This window comes from Grus americana, chromosome 8, assembly GCF_028858705.1.
Source record: "Grus americana isolate bGruAme1 chromosome 8, bGruAme1.mat, whole genome shotgun sequence".
Lineage (NCBI taxonomy): Eukaryota > Metazoa > Chordata > Aves > Gruiformes > Gruidae > Grus > Grus americana.
The window spans coordinates 10,860,227-10,877,719 of record NC_072859.1 but is presented as its reverse complement, the minus strand read 5'-3'; the positions used below and the strand labels follow the sequence as shown (position 1 = coordinate 10,877,719).

General features: G+C 39.7%; 1 protein-coding gene across 8 annotated transcripts in view; it reads left to right on the top strand.

Annotated features, from left to right (window-relative positions):
- Window positions 1-6,689: 6,689 nt before the first annotated feature.
- Window positions 6,690-17,493, top strand: part of KCNT2 (potassium sodium-activated channel subfamily T member 2) — a 142,011-nt gene continuing 131,207 nt past the window's right edge. For 7 of the 8 annotated variants that reach the window (XM_054834142.1, XM_054834144.1, XM_054834141.1 and 4 more), the window contains exon 1: window positions 6,690-7,216. In XM_054834142.1, coding sequence (XP_054690117.1) covers window positions 7,122-7,216 — 95 coding nt within the window. In that variant the 5' untranslated portion in view covers window positions 6,690-7,121. Of the gene's footprint in view, window positions 7,217-7,499; window positions 7,639-17,493 lie in introns of those variants that run through there. The other variant, XM_054834145.1, reaches the window with a different exon arrangement.

Below are 17,493 nucleotides of genomic sequence, written 5' to 3'. Positions count from 1 at the left end.
TTTTCTGGATCTGTGCTATGATGGTTTAGCATATAAGACTACAAAGATCAGGTCGTATTGTGTGCCCTGTGCCTGAAACAGCCTTATAAGTCACTGGGCTATGGAAAACATGTCCTCTACCTACTAAGATTTCAGTTTAATTACACATAACAAAAACCACCAAACCTCCAAATTTTTTTTTAATCCTTTCAGGGGAATTATCAAATTGGAAATTTGTCACATTTCTCCTTCTGCCCCAGCTTTGCAGCTTTACAGTGACCTTAAAGCTCTGTTCTCACTTTGGGCTATTTCAGTCTGTTACTGTTTCTGAATCACTATCAAACCTTTCACGCCAGCAGAACAGTCTGCTACTGCACAGCCATTTAAAAAATAGGCACCAAGTGGAAAGATAGGAGGACTCCAAGAACTTATTTTCCCCGAAGTTTAAATAATTCCAAACATTGTAGCATTGTACTCTGGAAGGTGTATCAGACAGCAAAATGAAGAGATACGCAAAATACACAATAAAAAGTAAATAGGATCATTAAAGATTTAAAGATGTGTAAGAATAGCAAGATTTGTTTAGAAATCAATACTTCATTTGGAAAAAACACATGGAGAAGTCTGGAGCTTGTGCTGCTGCCTGTAGAAAATTAGGATTACTAGGGGGTTTTTTTTAAGATTCATTATGTATTGGTAGTATTCCTCCAGTGGCTGTGCTTTCTTAAAGTACAAGTAAAATTATCATCAACTATTCTTGTTACTACTCCAGCACACAACCCAGCTACCGAGCAAAGCGGTGACATAAGCATTTCTCTCTGCAGAAACACTGCAGAAACTTACTGGACAACATAATTATTATTGATGCTATGGTAATACTCAGCCCCCTCCCTGCCCCATCCCCAGACAGTACTGTAAGATTCAGAGTGAACCAAAAATGGGCCTCATCCCTAACAGCCATGAATCTAGTAAGCCATAACAAATGTACATTTAAACCAACAAACAAAAAAAAGGGACAATGTGACTGATATGCTCATGTTGACCTAACTCACTAGCGAGTTCTTTTTGAGAAAAGGATGTGAAAGAGAAGAGTGGCATTGCAGTGGCAATTCCTTTGCAGCAAAGGAGAAGTAGGAAAATGATGATGCTTTCAAATTATAATGTGTGGGAACAGAGAGTATTAGGGAAAGATGCAAGACAGAAATAATTATCTGAATAGGAAATGGCACAAAAGAATAAGGCAGAGTCCCAGCAGTCCTTGGAATTCAAATGGAAATAAGTAGTTGATCTTTGATCTAACAGATATGGTGTTATGGTCACAAAAATGGGGAAGGTAAAAAAGGCTGCCCTTACCCAAGCAGTAACTGACAGACAAAATGATGAGTCTAAGAAGAAACATATGCTAGCTTATACAAAATAAATGTGCAAAAACTAGATATTGTGGATGCAAGGATCTAAAATTGCAATCCCAAAGTACTGTGGGCCCTATAAATGTTGTACTGCTCAGCAACATCCCTTTGCTTTCCATCAACCTCAAGAAGCACAAGTATTGGGTAAAGGTAAAAATGGAAGGCTATATGACTTAAAGGTCATTTTGCCCTCTTGCAACTCAACAGGAACCCACTTAGACATCCTGGCCTGAGCAATGGCCATTATTAAGTATTATTACTATAGAGTGGTGATATATATGCTTTTTAGATATATATTTTAAAAAGTCAAAATTGTAGTCAATGAGCTTAAATGCTTAAATCCATTAAGGCATCGTCTAGATAACCATTTCACACTGATGTAGTTTTTAGTCATATACTCTGCACCACTAAATAATAGTTCTGTATCATGGTAGGCAAAGATGGAGAGACCTCAAAATACACCTCTCGCCAATTTTTGCTATAGGTTTGGTTTAGCCTCTCAGATCCATTCAGATTGCAGGATGCTGCGACTCTCAGTGCAGCACGCCTAACTTCAGTCCTATAAGGCAACTATGTCCTGCACTTCAGATTTGAGATTGCTTTTGGAGTCAATGGTCTGAAATCCAGGCAAAGGAAAAAAAGATACTAACAAATTTCTTAAGAAAAAAAAAAATATTGTTTTCTAACCGAGGAGTATACCTTTTTCAATACTGAAACTCTATTTTCTGAGATAAACAATATTTATCATCAAGGACTCTTAATTTCAGAATTTCATCTAGGCACATTTTAACAGATAATGTAATTATGCTTTTTTCTACAGAAGACTCCACCTTTGCAGACTATTTTGGAAGTGAAATTGCAGCTGAAGTTAATCAAATATTGTTTAAGTACAGTTTACTAATCTAAACCCCAAATCACTTTGTGAACTGTGAATGCTGAGTCCCTAAATATTCTACTCAGTTGGCAAAGCTGCAGAACTGTCTCATGTGCTGTCAGTACTCTAATCCCCAGTTCTAGTTTTAAATGCAAAACCACACAGACACACTCAAGTGACAATTGATCAACTTCCAGAAATGTGAGAGTTCCAAAAGTTCTCATTAGCAACATAAACATCCAGATACTTCTTAATTATGGGGGGAAAAAAGAATCAAAAAAGTGAGCACCTGGGAAAATGCCTCAAAATGAGCTTGAGTTTTATTCATTTATTTTTAGTCAATCGGTTTTTCAGCCTGCCTAGCCCTTTCCTAGCACCAACAGACAAATAGCAGAAAGCATGTGAATTTCGCAAAGGCGGCATTTCCACGTACCGTTTTTCACTGCAACCTAGGCTACTCCTTACGGTGTCTCGTGTGTCACTTGCTTAGTGAGTTAACTGAATCTCATTCTGACAATATTAAGACTATATCTCCCTTGAAATGAGAATAAGTACAAGTTACTCACTTTACAGAACTGTTTAAAAGGCTTTAGCATTTGCTTCATAAATGCCTCATCCTTCTTCACCTTTTGCTTTAAAAGTTTATCTTTACCAATGTTCTTTCTTACTCCAACCACAATCTCATAATATTATTTAGGAGAATACAAACAATAGTGAGGATGATAAGCTCATCAGCTGGGGAAGACAACTCTCTGAGTCATGGTATACAACTGAAAAACAATGGAGGGAAGAGGAGTGAGAACTGTGTCTGGCAGGACTATTTCAGCACCACAGTGCAAAGGACCATCAACAGCACTTCAAGAGGGTGAAATTCACCAGTTAATCATTGGCGAGATTCTTCTCTAACCCTGGCAGTCTGGTTTGGTTTTGATTTACCTGAATAATTTCAGGTATCAATACCAACAGTAAAGAATGTCCCAGTGAGTATTAATAATTAAATTACTGATTAGTAATAAAGAAAACCTTACAAGCCTTTTGAGGGAAATATCAAAAACTAACCTGAAAATCTGATTTACTTTATTAGAGTAGAATGCATAATTCAGATTTAGATAGAGGGGAAGAATAGCTTGAATTAAGAACAGTATTAATAACCTATGTATACCTCCATATATAATAACCTATGTATACCTCAATATACACTGCAACTGTTCAAAAGGTCCAGAAGCCATTTGCATTGTGTCAGCCTGTTTTGCCTACATGCCATCAAAAATATAAGTAACCTAAAAAGGTGACCTAAATACTTGTTCTTTCTGTACCTCAGTATGATCCAAGATTTATATCCAATCACTAGCAATAAGCTCAGTAACACAGTTACCCCCTCTCTCTCCCAAACTTTATAGTTAAGTAACTTGGAAAGAGTTACACACCTGTATCTGGTCAGTTTAAAAAAAATAAATAAAAAGAAAAGAAAAGAAAAAAAGAGATTCATTAAAGTCTATTTTCAGTTCCCAAGTCAGGGCCACAGATGCTTCTGACAGTTCTCAGGGCCAGAATCATCCCAAGAGTGCAAATCTACATTTGTTCCTTGAAAGAACTGAATGTGGCTCACAGCTTTTCTTTAACACACAAACACAGCAGAAGGAATGCCTAGCCTGAGCATAGTGACCCACTATAATAGTTCACATATAACAGCATCTGTCTCCAAGCGGATGATTCAGTGTCTCCGCAGCTTGAAGGCATACGTTTCCTAGGTGTTTTGAGTTGCTAATCAAAATATTAGATTTAGATAAGTAAAATCCCATCTCTGTCCCATTTTATATACTTAGAGCTTTTCAGAGTGACCAGGCCTTATACTGTCAGATATGTAAAAACACAGCTAATTTTATATTGCAAAGAGTTTATATTACTTAGGAGCACAAAATTAAGCTTCTGTATAAATTGCATGACAGTTACAAGTTTGCTTTCTATTAGCTCTGCTCAACTATTTACCAGGTTGCTAGTGCAAATGCATCTACTGCTACTTAGCTCCTCAAGTATGAAAACAAACGTTAAATTAATCAATTAAGGTGGAAAAATTAATGAGGCTGCTAGAAGATACAGTAGAAACGCCATTAATTTCCCAACCAATCTATGATTCATAGACTTCAGAAAAGGACCACGGTTAGCCTAACTACTTTACTTTTACAACAAACCGTTATAATATACAAGCTCCACCCCACCTCAAGTTTTGGCAAGATGAAAAGATAATCAGGCAAAGAAAGGAAACAATGTTTTCTTAGAAGAGACAGCCTGTTCAACTGAAGCAGCAGAGAAAGAAAAAATGGGCTGCACATAAGAAATATTCTAAAGAAGAAAGATCCTGGACTTTTTTTTTTTTTTAAATTAGACTTTTAGAGAGCTCTGATCTCAGAACACAGCATGGTAAAACTGGCAAGAATGTGGCAGCAGGGTAATTCACTATTTTATTTATTTCCTGCATCAGCCAAACCAAAGAGTGAGTTAGCTTTGAACTCTTGCCACATATGTGCATCTGTTTTGCTTTGTCTAACAAGCCTTTCTGAGAAGTACATTGTAAATGCTGAATGCAGCGAGCTGTAAAAAAGGGTAAGCATCATACCTCAGTGATCCCAGCATTTTACAGGACCTGGGATACAACACTGCATTCTCTAAAGAAACAACAATCAGCAAAGCTATGCTTAAGAGCTCTTTACTAAAGAAGCAAGGAAAGGTGCATTGTCTGTAACAACAGCAGAGATAATCCGAGTCCTGAACTGGACTACCTGTAGGTTACCTGTAGAAATCTTTCCATCACAGCATGAAGCTCAGAGCTGGATTCTCAGCAGGGCACATTATTATGTGGTATACTCCAGGCTGCCATACTTAAGCTGATACTGTATGTGCCGCATCAGCTTTTAACTAGCTTACCTTCTACACAGAAAACCAACTGAATGCAAAATTGAAGGTTCATGCTTCGATACACAGTATGGATGCATGCACTTAATTAAACATGTGGTATTTAAACCACATTTAGGAAATAACTTCTCGTTTATCTCAGCCCCTGATCCAGTAAAATCTAAAAACATCATCCACACTTAAAAACTGCACCACTGTTAAGACCGCACATGTCTTCATTCTAGGAAAGGAATGCTACAACTGAATAGTTTAGGTGAAGACCTAATCGGAGAAGGTGAATCAAAGGCTGCAAAAATGTAGTAGTATTTATGTTTACCAGAACTGGGGCATTAGATGCTAAGTATGTCAGTTAGTCTAGATTACAATGGATCTTTAAGAGCAAATCTAAAAAACCCTTATTCACTATTTCCATTTGGTGACAGTGAATTCAAACAAATAATCATATTGGTAATACATGCTTCATCAGTCACGTAAGAAATTCAAATACTTTCTAGAGTGTCTCCCACTTTCAGGCATTGCCTACAAATCTCAATCATTGGAACAATTCAGCTTCCCTGTATTCTTACAGGGCCTGTGCCACCACTCCTGACATGCACAGCAAACCCCAGTTAATCAAAAGTGGAAGCTGACCGATGGCTTACCATGTTTGCACCTCAGATTTCAGAAGCGTTGGCACAAAACAGGATCAGACACACATCACTAACCAGATATGCCCGAGTGACTAAATATGAGCAACAGACACAGGAAAGATCCAAGGATGCTCAGATGACCTACCATCAGACCCCTACATGGGGTCTGCGCAGTGGCTACCTATAGCTCTCCAAGATAAAACACCTCATTTTTCAAAATTCGGGGCCTACAGAACCCTACTTCTGAAGAAGCCCCAGGGGGTACAAAAGGAGGTTGCTGGCTGTAGGGGGTAGGCTTGTGAGGAAACCCCATGAACGACCCCAAAGGAGGGGCTGGGACCGAGCTGGTGCCCCGGGGCATGAGGCAACGCCTCCAGCCGAGTGCCATTGCTGAATGCCCAAAACGGGTACCGCACGGCACCACCCCCGTGGAGGCCCCTGCCCTGCCGCGGCGTGTGGGGACACCCGAGACCCGCCGAGACCCGGCAAGGCCCGCCGAACTGCCACGCCGAGGGGACAGGCGCGCCCCTCTCCTCCCACCTCACTCAGCCCGCCACGTCGGCGGGCCTGGGGAAGCAACGTGGCGCTCCAGGCAGCGCGCGGCGGCCGAAGCGTGGCAGGAGCCGAGGTGTCTCCGCGGCGGCGCGGAGCGGCGGTACCCGCCTGCTGCCCGCCTGGCGCCTGCTCCCTCGGGGCCCGGACCCGAGCCCGCTCCCACGCCGAGGAGCGAGGAGCCCCCTGCCCTGCATGCTAACGAGGGAGCTTCCATTGGCCGGCAGGCAGAGGTTCCCGCGCCGTCAGTGGAGTATGCTAATGAGCGCCCGTCCCATTGGTTCGCCTGCCAGCGGCGGCTCCAAACAACATTTGCATGGCGCTGGACAGCTCTTTGTTGTCAACCGCGGCAGCCGGCGGGCGGTGCGCGCGCCTTCGCGCTCGCGCGGGGTGGGTGGACGAGCGGGCGCGCGCCGCCGAGGCCGCCCCACCGCCGCCCGCCGGCACCTGCTTCTCCCTGGGGCGGGCGGCGCGGGACCCCCGCGGCGCGAGGCGGAACTTTCAGCCCGGGGTCCGTTAACGCCACTCGCGCACCGAGCGCGCGCTGGTCCCGCCACTCCCCTCAGGAGCCGGGAGACGCCGCGCGCCGGCAGCCTTTGTGTGCGCAGCCCCCGCACTCGCCCAGGGGACGACGCGCTCCGCACCGCTGCCCGCCCCCGGGCCCTCCTGCCGCGCTGGGCTTTTCCCCCCACCCATTTTGGTGGGTGGGGGGCCACTGCCCCTCCGCAAGGGAGCGGCGGCGGGTGTTCCCCTCCTGCGGGCAGCATGGTGGACCTGGACAGCGAGGTGCCCCCGCTCCCGCCGCGGTACCGGTTTCGGGACTTGCTGCTGGGCGACCAGGGCTGGCAGAGCGACGACAGGTGAGTGCGCTGTCCCCGGGCGCGGAAGCGGGCGGGGGGGGCGCGGTGACAGCCCGAGAGGGGACGTGGGGTGCTCCGCGGGCGGCGCCGCCCGCCTCTCCGCCAGCCAGCCTGAGAGGGGCGGCCCGGCGGCGCGGGCTCCGCGGAGGGTCGGGGTGGCGGCGGAGCGGGCTGCCGGACACCGCGCGGCCCTGCTGCTGGCAGGTCAGCGCGCTGCGAAGGCACGCACCGCCCGCAGGAGGCCGGCCCCCGTGAAAAACTTTCCTGGGAAAGGGATGCGACGGCCGCCGAGGGGCTGAGTCGGGGCCGGCGCCCCTCACCAAGGCACGAGGCATCCCGCAGCTTTCGGGGCGATACCACCTCTGCAGAAGGGCAGCACCTTCTTCTTCCCTACGGCTACGGTAGGAGGGAGAGTAGGACAGGTACGATACCGTCTCCGGATGACAACATGCACTGCGGGGAAACCCTCAACAAAATACGCTTTTGCCGCTTGTCGCAAGGCTAACTGCCAGGGTCACTGGATGTTTTATTGTCCAACATGCATGCTTCTTCACATACGGTTTGTTTTCACGCTAGTATCTTAGGCTTGGATGTAACTACCATTTATTAATTTATGAATTATTTCAAGGACTATCAGCATCTTTAATTACAAACCGATAGAAAAAAGTATTTGTTTGTGTGAAGTCAAATAATGTCTTTAAAAGAAAAAAAAACCACCCATATATTAAAACAAACAAACATACTAGGAATATGTGTTTAATTTCAAAATGCTAAATGAACAGTATTCTTGAAGACCAACAGCATCATGCCACTCTATTTGACTATACAAACTGGTGTGTCAATAGGGTATTACATGATCCCATCTTGCAAAATTATGTGTGAGATCCACTTTGTAGTAACAATTTATTGTGGTCAAATGACAGAAAAGCAAAATTGTCTGGTAATATATGAGGACATATTGGATCGATTTTAATTCAATATATTTATGTTGTCAGAATGAGTCTTTAACTCAGTAGTCAGAAACTTTGATTTTTAATGCTGGTCTACATTGTTTAGATTTTAGCCACTTTCCTAAAGAAAGATGGATTCTCATTGATTGGTAATCTCAAGATCATGCATATATGTAACTAATTATTACCTTTGTTTAGGAGAATATGCTATACATTGAAGCAATTAAACAAATGATGATTATTCAGACAGTTATGAAGTGGTGAATGACATCTTAAGATAATCACAAAAAAAAGGGAATGCTGTTGGTTGGAAATGACAGTATTGTAACTACATAATAGAGAGTTAAAGAGTATGTTTATCAAAGCATGGTTTTATAGTTTCAAAAAATAATTAAACCATAAGTATATTCTGTATTCATAACTTCTGATCACAGTATTCTTTGAGATTTCAGAAAATGTAGATCTTAGCATCTTATACCTACATTTTATTTTCTACTGGAATAGGAAAAAAACCTGCAACCTTTCTTATTGTATCAAATTTATTTATTTAGCCAGGGTGTTGATGGCTAAAATAAACAAAATATTCTCTGTACACCTTTTTAGACCACTCCGTGGCTTAACACTTTTGCCAGCTCTTGTTTAAACTTCTGTCAAGCACTTCCCTGATACCAGCTGTTTGACTTGAACTTTAAAAAGTTACCTTCTATGGAAGAAGCATGCTATGGTCTCAAATAGGAAATAGTGTATAAGCAACTGCACAAAACATAGCATTCATTTAGTTATAGAAATGTCTATTTCAAGTCTGTGTGCACTCAACAAAATGTAAATAAATAATCCTTAAAAAAAATATTGATAGTATAATTATAGCATAACAGTATTACAGAGCATGATTTTTGTTGGAAAATTGTAGCAAAGAACTAGTGGAAAATGAATAGTTACTTTTAATTATTTCATTAATATTCATACAAGCATTACAAGGAAGATCCCTGGCACATCTGAAATATAAAATATGAACCCAGGACTGAAAATGACTAGTGGAAATGGCTTTCTAGATCTTCAAGTATTGTCCTGTGCTGAGGCTGGACACAGCTGCACTGTGGCAGGAAGACTGTGCAGTTGTTTCCTCACAATGCAATCAGGATTGTGCTTTACATGAGGCTGTGATAGCAGCACACTCTCCTCCAGCTCTGCAAGTTACCATAGCAGTCTCTTTTGACAGTAGCTTTCCATTAACTGAACAAAGCCCATTCTTAAAAAATCTTGAGTATTGTCTTCTGTTTGTCCACCTTTGAATAGGATCCTGTCCAGATTCTTGTTTTTCTGTACTGGGGGATATCACTTCTAATACTGAAATATTAATCCAATCCCATGTTGCTGGTATTTTGTTACTATCCATTATAAAAAAGCATACATATGCTGCATAGAAATATTGTCAAATGGAATATTTAGAATATTTAACATACTTTCAAGAAATATTTAATGAGAAAGACTGCAGACCTGTGGGGACCCTGAGATCAATTGCTTATTAGTTAGTAATGATTAGTATTACACAATTATATCTTATTTTTAATAGTTTGCTTTTTTGTCTTTTCTTTGCACCCTTACATAACTGGTTCAAGTTTGGTTTTGGTGAAGCACATCTTTTGTATTCTATTCTAATTAGCGTGCAATATAGATATTGCCAAAGGTGTTGCTTGTACCCCCCTTCAGTGGAATGGACATTAACTATGAATGGAATATCTGAACACTGAAATACAGTTGGAGTAACCTTATAGTATGGCTACACAATGGCAAGTGATCAAGATAGTTCATTTTAGGAGGTTATTTGCCCTTGGCCGAGATGCTGGACATAATTTTCAGATCTGGCAGTCTGATTTATATCAGGGTTTTTCCATCTGTGTGGTCTGTGAACTTTAGGTCTGTTACAAGCTGAACTCTTTGTCTTCTACATTAGTCCCATTCCCTTTTTGATCTCTGCAGTCTGTTACATCCTTGAGTTCTCTCTTTTTTCCTTCCATTCTGCCCTTTCTGGGAAGATGCTCACTTTTTGCTGTCTGGGAGGCATATGTTCCATCTCTGTGTTTTCAGATGCTTTTGTTGATTCTTCACAGTGGAGGGGAGATGGAATTATTCCTCTCATCTGCCACAAACCACCCAGGATTCTGTGTCACCAAATCACAATTTTGATAGCATAGTTTGCCAGTAAGTCATATAGTAGTATTTAATAATAAATATGATTGAAATTATATAGACGTCTCCTCTTTTTTGCTGAAAGATATATTTCTGACATAAGCATAGTATCCAATTTTGAAACCTTACTGGTTATGTTTCTTTAGGAGGACAGTCTGATCAGCTATTTCTTTTAAATGATCCTGTTCATTTATAAAATGTGCGCATGCTAAAATGCTTAGCTGAATGTAATAGGACTCTGACTCAGGAATTTTGTTCTTAGCTCTGTACCTGTTTAGAGACAGATTTCTACTCATTTTTTTCTTGAGGGCTTCTCCTATCGTGGAGCTCTACTTAGACTTCTTTTTTCTTTTTTGGTGTCTAGCTCATTGTCCATTTCTTACCCATATTTCTCCAATACAGTAACAGCCATCTCACTGCTTTTGCATTTCTCTCCCAGAAAAAGAATTCTATTTGCATAGCTTAGATTCCTAACCAACCTTGCAGTTGGCTTCAGTAACAGATGGGTTCTGGGCTGTCATATTCCACAAACCACCAAATTGGATTATATATTATTTTTCATAAATGAAGTTGCTGTGTGCAGAAGAACATGGTGAATCTTTGGCAAATGCATTTGTTCAGTAAATAAACTACTTCTAATAAATTAATCGGATTCTTGGATTTGCTGAATGATTTTTTTCCTGAAAAAAGTTGGATCTTAAAACCAGTTTTGGTTTTTGAAGGGTTAGATTTTCAAAGGACCTGGTTCCCTTTGAAAACTGTGGAGATGAAGTTTGATACTTACAGTATACACATTTTATATGGAATATTTAAATACTCATTTACTCAGAGAGATAACTCTGAGTAAAAACTCACCTGTTTTCCTGTTGCTATATAAAATATTTAAATATTTCCTGGATCAATCTGAAAAGCTTCCACAGGTCAGAATGCAGAAGATAGCCCAGTAGCTAGCGTGTGTCAAGTGGGTGATTTCTGTGGCAGGTAGGGTAGTGTACCAAGCTTCTGGCTACATAAATATCCCAGTCACTGGGCTGAGGGTAAAGAGAAGATTGAGTCATTGACTTTTTCACTAATTTTGTAAATATCATGAATATCCCTTTGTGAATCTTATGTTTTGCTTTCATTATTGAAAGTACCTGAAATTGAAATAGACTGTTTTGATTTGCTGGATATTCTGAGATATTCTGGATATTCTGTTTCTTGACCATCATAATGCAATTTGTGTTTCAGTTTGGCTGCTGGGGAAGGGAGCAGAAGGGGGAACTCAGTGATTCACACAAGTTATTCACCTGTTAATTAGTGAGGTTTTACTGAATTATGATTGTAACAGTACATTATGTAATAAAACACTTCATTAAGCTACTGAGCATCAATCCTTAGTCACAACAGCTGTGTTGTAGAGGAACACAAGTAAAAAGTAGAAAATATTCTAAAACAGTAGAAAATATTCTACCTAGTGAAGACCTGACATGTTTAAAGCTGGTAAATAAATACCAGGATATTTATTTTAGGTTTGCATGTAGGCTTTGGAAAGTTACAATGAAGAGGTTACAATGAAGAGGTTCACTAAAAAATGTTTTCTTGTGTACATACATAGTTACCATGTACTTCAAAATAGCCAAACCACAGGATACTAGGTATGTAAGGAAAGAATTCTAAGTTAAAAATAAAAAAGCATTTACATTCTGTCGATATCACTGCTTTTTTAGTAAGGTCAGTGCTTGAGTATCTTGCAGAGCACAATTTACCTCACATTTCTTAAGCCATTTATGTACAGATGTCTAGTCTGTTCTTTGGAAGCTTATGAAGATATAAAAGCTGCATTTGTTTTAGTAAATTCAAGCAAGCCAGGAATGTTTCCCACCATTGAAGCATGACTGCTTATATTAGTGAACCGTTCAAACTTTGCTTTGCATACATTGGCCATAGCCAGCTAGCCAAAATTGTCTTGAACGCTACAGTGCCCAGGAATGATTTGGCAGTTTGAGTGTCCAAGGAAACACTCCAAGCAGAAAAGTTGCAGGGAATCAACCAATTTGGGAAGCTGAAACAGTTCTCTGATACGTAGGTAGGCTGTTTTGTGCCATTTAACGTCAGTGCCTGGGCAAGTATAACTTAACGATGTACCCAGGGAGGGTCAAAGTCATTTTGTTGTGAAGGTAACCTCTACATTTTAACATTACATGCTTCTCCAATTTGTGCTGCTAGTTCTTTCTTTCTGGTCTCCCATATTTCCTGCGCAGTCACACATTCAGATTATGCATATATGGTGGACTGTGTTGCAGAGATCCATTTGTAAGCACAGACTTGCTTATGCTTGGTGCCTTCCTTCCTGAAATACACAGTATAGTCCTTGTACATAGGCAATAAGTGTGTTTTGTCCTAGAGTCCTTAAAAAAGGAAAAAAAAAAACAACTTGCTGTTAAAGAACTTTGATTTATTGGAATAATTATTTCCCCCCAACATTTTAGAGAAAAAGAGAAAGAAACATATGGATGTTTTTAAAATATGTAGAGTGAGATTTATGTTATTGACTTCATAAAAATTTAGATAGTATTTTTTGGTTTATATACCTTTTACACTTTTAAGTCCTGTTGGGTTTACGTAAGATTAAGCAGTATGTTGGGCTTTCTTTGGACCTTGCACACCAAGGTAAATTTTATCAATGCTGAACATAAATATTAAGAAACCATGAAGTACGCATTCCAGCGTTGAATTGCTGAATTAATAGTCATATGAGCAAGTCATTCAACAATAATAAATATCTATTTTATACTACTACTTCCTTCAACTGCCTGTTGAAGTTTAGCATTGTATATAGAGCTAATATGATCTGGAAAAAAAATCACTATTACTGTGCCACTTCAAATTTGAGTCATTTTGCTACAGTATATACTTTCATCATGAAACTATAGAGCTAAATTTTACTTTTGTGCAAGAACTGTTCTTACATTGGATACTTAAAGGATTAAATTAAAATCAGCTTTCCCTTCTGATGTGCTTACTGCATAAATGAACATTACAACCTATCTGGAAAGGAAAGAGATTGAGATAATAAAGAACACCTCCACACATCACTTGGACAATTGTATACTGCTGGCTGTCATGTTGACTGGTGACTTTCAAGGAACAACTCCCTACTGTAAATCTCAGAAGGCACTTTAACAGTCACTTGTCACAGTGTGAATTAGTGAGTAAAGCCCTCCCTTTGCCTTTCCTTTTGGAAATCACCTGAGATTGTTAAACTAAAAGGGGATAAAAAGCCCACACATTTCTGCATCAAGTGATTTAAAATATCTGAGTCTAGATTCAACTTGCACAAAAATTCTATTATAATTTCCTCAAAAGCAAATTCTATTATGGTTTATTCAAAATAGTCCTCCTCTTTCCTTCAAGAAATAATTCAGTCAATTTGGCCTCCTCATTTTAGAAAACGTGTTAACTTTTATGAGTTCTTCCATTTAACAGAGCCTACAAAATAAAAGAACTTAAGCAAATGTTGTCAAATTTATCTTGATTTGTCCTTGTAAGTAAATTTTCAAAATAAATAAAGTTAGTTAGAAGCCTAAATTCTATTTTAAAAGCTTGATTTTGATTGAAACTGCTCAAGATCTTAACGGTCTAATTCACTCTGCACAGTCGTAATTGGAAAGTTTGAGTTGCCCTAAACCCTGAAAAAATTGCCACATGTGTAGGCCAAGCCCTTTCTCATTGTGCAAAACCACCTAAATTAAAAAAAAAAAGCATTAAAGAAGCATATTAACATTTGTAAAACATTGGCCACACTAAGAGGTCCGAGTTTACACTTTTGTGGCAAGTTTAGGAGTACAGTCCCATGTAAGTAAACTGTTAATATATCTCTGTACTCACCATCCTTCTAAATTTATCTTAGGATTGGGTCTCTATTATAGATAAAAGAGAGAATCAATTTACTTGTGTGGAAGAAAGAGGAAGTAATGCTTTGTAGAAGGCACTTCTGTCAGCCTCATGCTAATTTCTGTTTTAGCATCATTCTTGCAACAACAATGGAAGCAAAAATGCATTGTTTCTGTATTCCACTTAAACTAGCACACACTGGAATTGTGGGAAGGATATGAAAAAAAGAGGAACACTTCAGTGCTGTTATAACTATATCTGTCTGAGGAAGACTTTGGTGGTACGCCCCAGCAAAAGTTTTCTAGTGCAGAAAAGGTTTAAGTATCTCCGCTTAAAAACTCCTGCAGATCAAGTAGTCTTCCTCCTCTGGGACAACATGATGCACAGTTTGTAAACGTGCTTGGTATTTCAATCATTACTTAATTATACACTTATTACTCTAAAGCTCTTATTTTTCCATCTAGAACTTGATACGTGCTACTTTACATCTGGCAGATACTATAATACTCCATGGGGAACTGAAGCAGTTCTTTCCCAAATGGTTTCTCTCTTAATTTTATGATTATTATTCTATCACAGCCAATGATTATGATTATTTATTTTACAACAGTAAACTTCTGTGCTGCACCATGCATTGCTGTCAGAATGACTCTTCTATAACAAATGGTAACATTGATTCATATTGTCTCCCTTTTATCCTGTAACAAAGAACTAGATCACTTGGAGCATCAGAAATGTCTGAAGCTTCAAAATACTTTTAGTGTAAAATAAATCTGCCAACCGTTTCAGCACTACACATTCAGTTTCTAGACTTCATAATTAAAGGTAATCTTTGGTACTGAATTCAGATATATACAGTATGCCCAAGTACTTGTACTAATCCACTAAACGCTTTAAAAGTGGATTCTTCATGGTTTTTCAAGTAAATGAGCAAGTTAAGTCCTTACTGGAGGCCTGCACACCATGGTCCCATAATCTCTGTGTCACTGGAGAGAATGCCATTCAAAAACTGTAAATGTTCAGCAGCACAGAAGATTTGGTTCGGAATGCCTTAAAACAGCTGTTAAAGGTTTCAGCCTCCCCCGTGCAATCATCTGCTAATTATGTTAGCAGTCAACTTCCTGGTGGGAAGTAGCAGTAAAACAGAAACAGTCATTAAGAGACATAAAACAGTGTTTATACTCACAGATAAAAACAGTGATATTATTATTTACTCAGAACTATCTCTTGAGGGACAAATCCTACCTCCACTTACAGAGATATTGTTAGGAGGTGCTCTAGTTTTGTGGTGGAAAGCAGGTTGCTAAGTCTAACATGGTTGTGCTTGACTTGCCGAGTATCAAGCTATGGTAGATGGGGAGGGTAGGCATTAGGTTAAGATCAGTGCAAATTATCTACTGAGTTAGCAAAAATAAGAAAACTTTGCCTACCCCTCTGCCTGGGTCTTAAAAGTCTCCTGCTAGCTTTAGCCAGTAATAACTGCATATCTAATGGCTAGCAGAAGGATCATATGCCTGGCAGGGGCAATTACAACATTTGAGCAACAGTCCTCACTATGGATTAGCGCTGCCAGGAAAGTCCTGCCCTGCTTCCTGGATTCTGTACCCTGACTCAAACCATTTTGGCTTTTTGCAAAGGAAAGAGTTTGCCCTTTAGCTTTTTATGATGTTAAAGTTAATAGCATTTACCGTACTTCAAGTAGCTTTAAGTTACAGAGCTCCTTCAAAGTATAGTGATTGTTAAAATATTTAATAAGGAGTAAACACTATAAAATAGCCTCACTCTCTTATTGTTCTAAATAGCCAAAAATGTTCTAGAGGTTTAATGTTTTTCTCACTTTGTTTTGTCTTCCCCCTGTGACTAGAGAAAACTGCAGCAAGGATAAAAGCAGTGTTACCAAACCAAATCTGAAACAAATACAGATGGGAAAAACAAGCTGAGTTGCAAATGGAAAACTGTGGTTATATTTGTTCCTCATGTGACAGCACCTGTTAATACACAACACAACATTCCCTGACTCTGGAAGGGGATTTAGTTTCCCGTCTTCACACCAAATTCAAAGGAAGCTAAGGGCACTGGTCAGTTATCACTATTGCCCTGTAATTCTCACCATCACACACAGACAGCTATAACAGAGGTGGTCTAAAGGCTAAGCTCTATATTTAGCTGAAGGTACCCTTTTAAAAAGTGAACAAGCTACGTTTTCACTGTGTACAACAATCTAGCATTTGATCACTTGTTTAAAGAAGGGGTCTAATCAGTTAAACAAATAACTTTTTAAAAGGCATTTTTGTAGATATTGTCCAGTTTTTAATTACTGTTTTGTTCTCTCAGTAGTCATTCAAAAAAGATAATACAAACACACAAAGTGGAACAAAATATTCTGTAATGTGCAGATGTTGATTAGTCAACCAGGTTTTATAAAGACTATCAAAATCTAAGTAGATTTTTCACCCACCTGAGTATCATAAAAGTGAAGATTGTCTCACAAGAGCAGTTCCAGATATCATGTATCTCATTGACACTGAGAAATTCATTTACAAACTGTATTCAAACAGTGACCCACACGATCATTATTTTTCTACTGAGACTGACCACAGATTGCATGAAAATTACAATTTAGCTAAAATGATACAAACATTCAAAATGCACTGAATTAATTTTAAAGGCTTGATTAGTTTTTGCTTCCCATTTTTCCTCTTATTTGGCAGTTCACAGATCACAGTCTGAGTCCAGGAAAAAACAACAAAGTTAGTTAACTGCGTGCTTACATTATGAATTCATTTAATACAATTAATTGTGGCAGTTACTGTTTATGAAAACTCAAGTGATGTTATTTTTATTTCTTTGTGACTAGCTCAACTGGTCATTCAGAATGTTGGGATTTTAGTGTGATGTTTGCAGAGTATTGCATGTGGTGGGAAGAACAAGGCTGACTACTAGAAATGTTTCAGAGTATAGAAGAAGTATCTCTGAGGGCGTAGAAGACAGGCAACTTTGGTAAGCCTCTAATAGGCAGCCTTCCCACATATACCGCGTGCTAGTCTGAGACTGTTGTGGAAGACCTCAGGTTTTGCTTTTAATTTCAGACAAAAATGACCTGTCAAAAGATCACCATTATCAAAATTATAAGGTGAATGTCTTCTTCGAAGGCAGAGATGACTGGGGATTTAGAGTTGTCTAGCAACCTGCTGCTACTTGACTTCAGGCTAAGGTGAACTCAGCATTTAGAAATTCCTTTCCTTTCTAAGATGGCAGTGC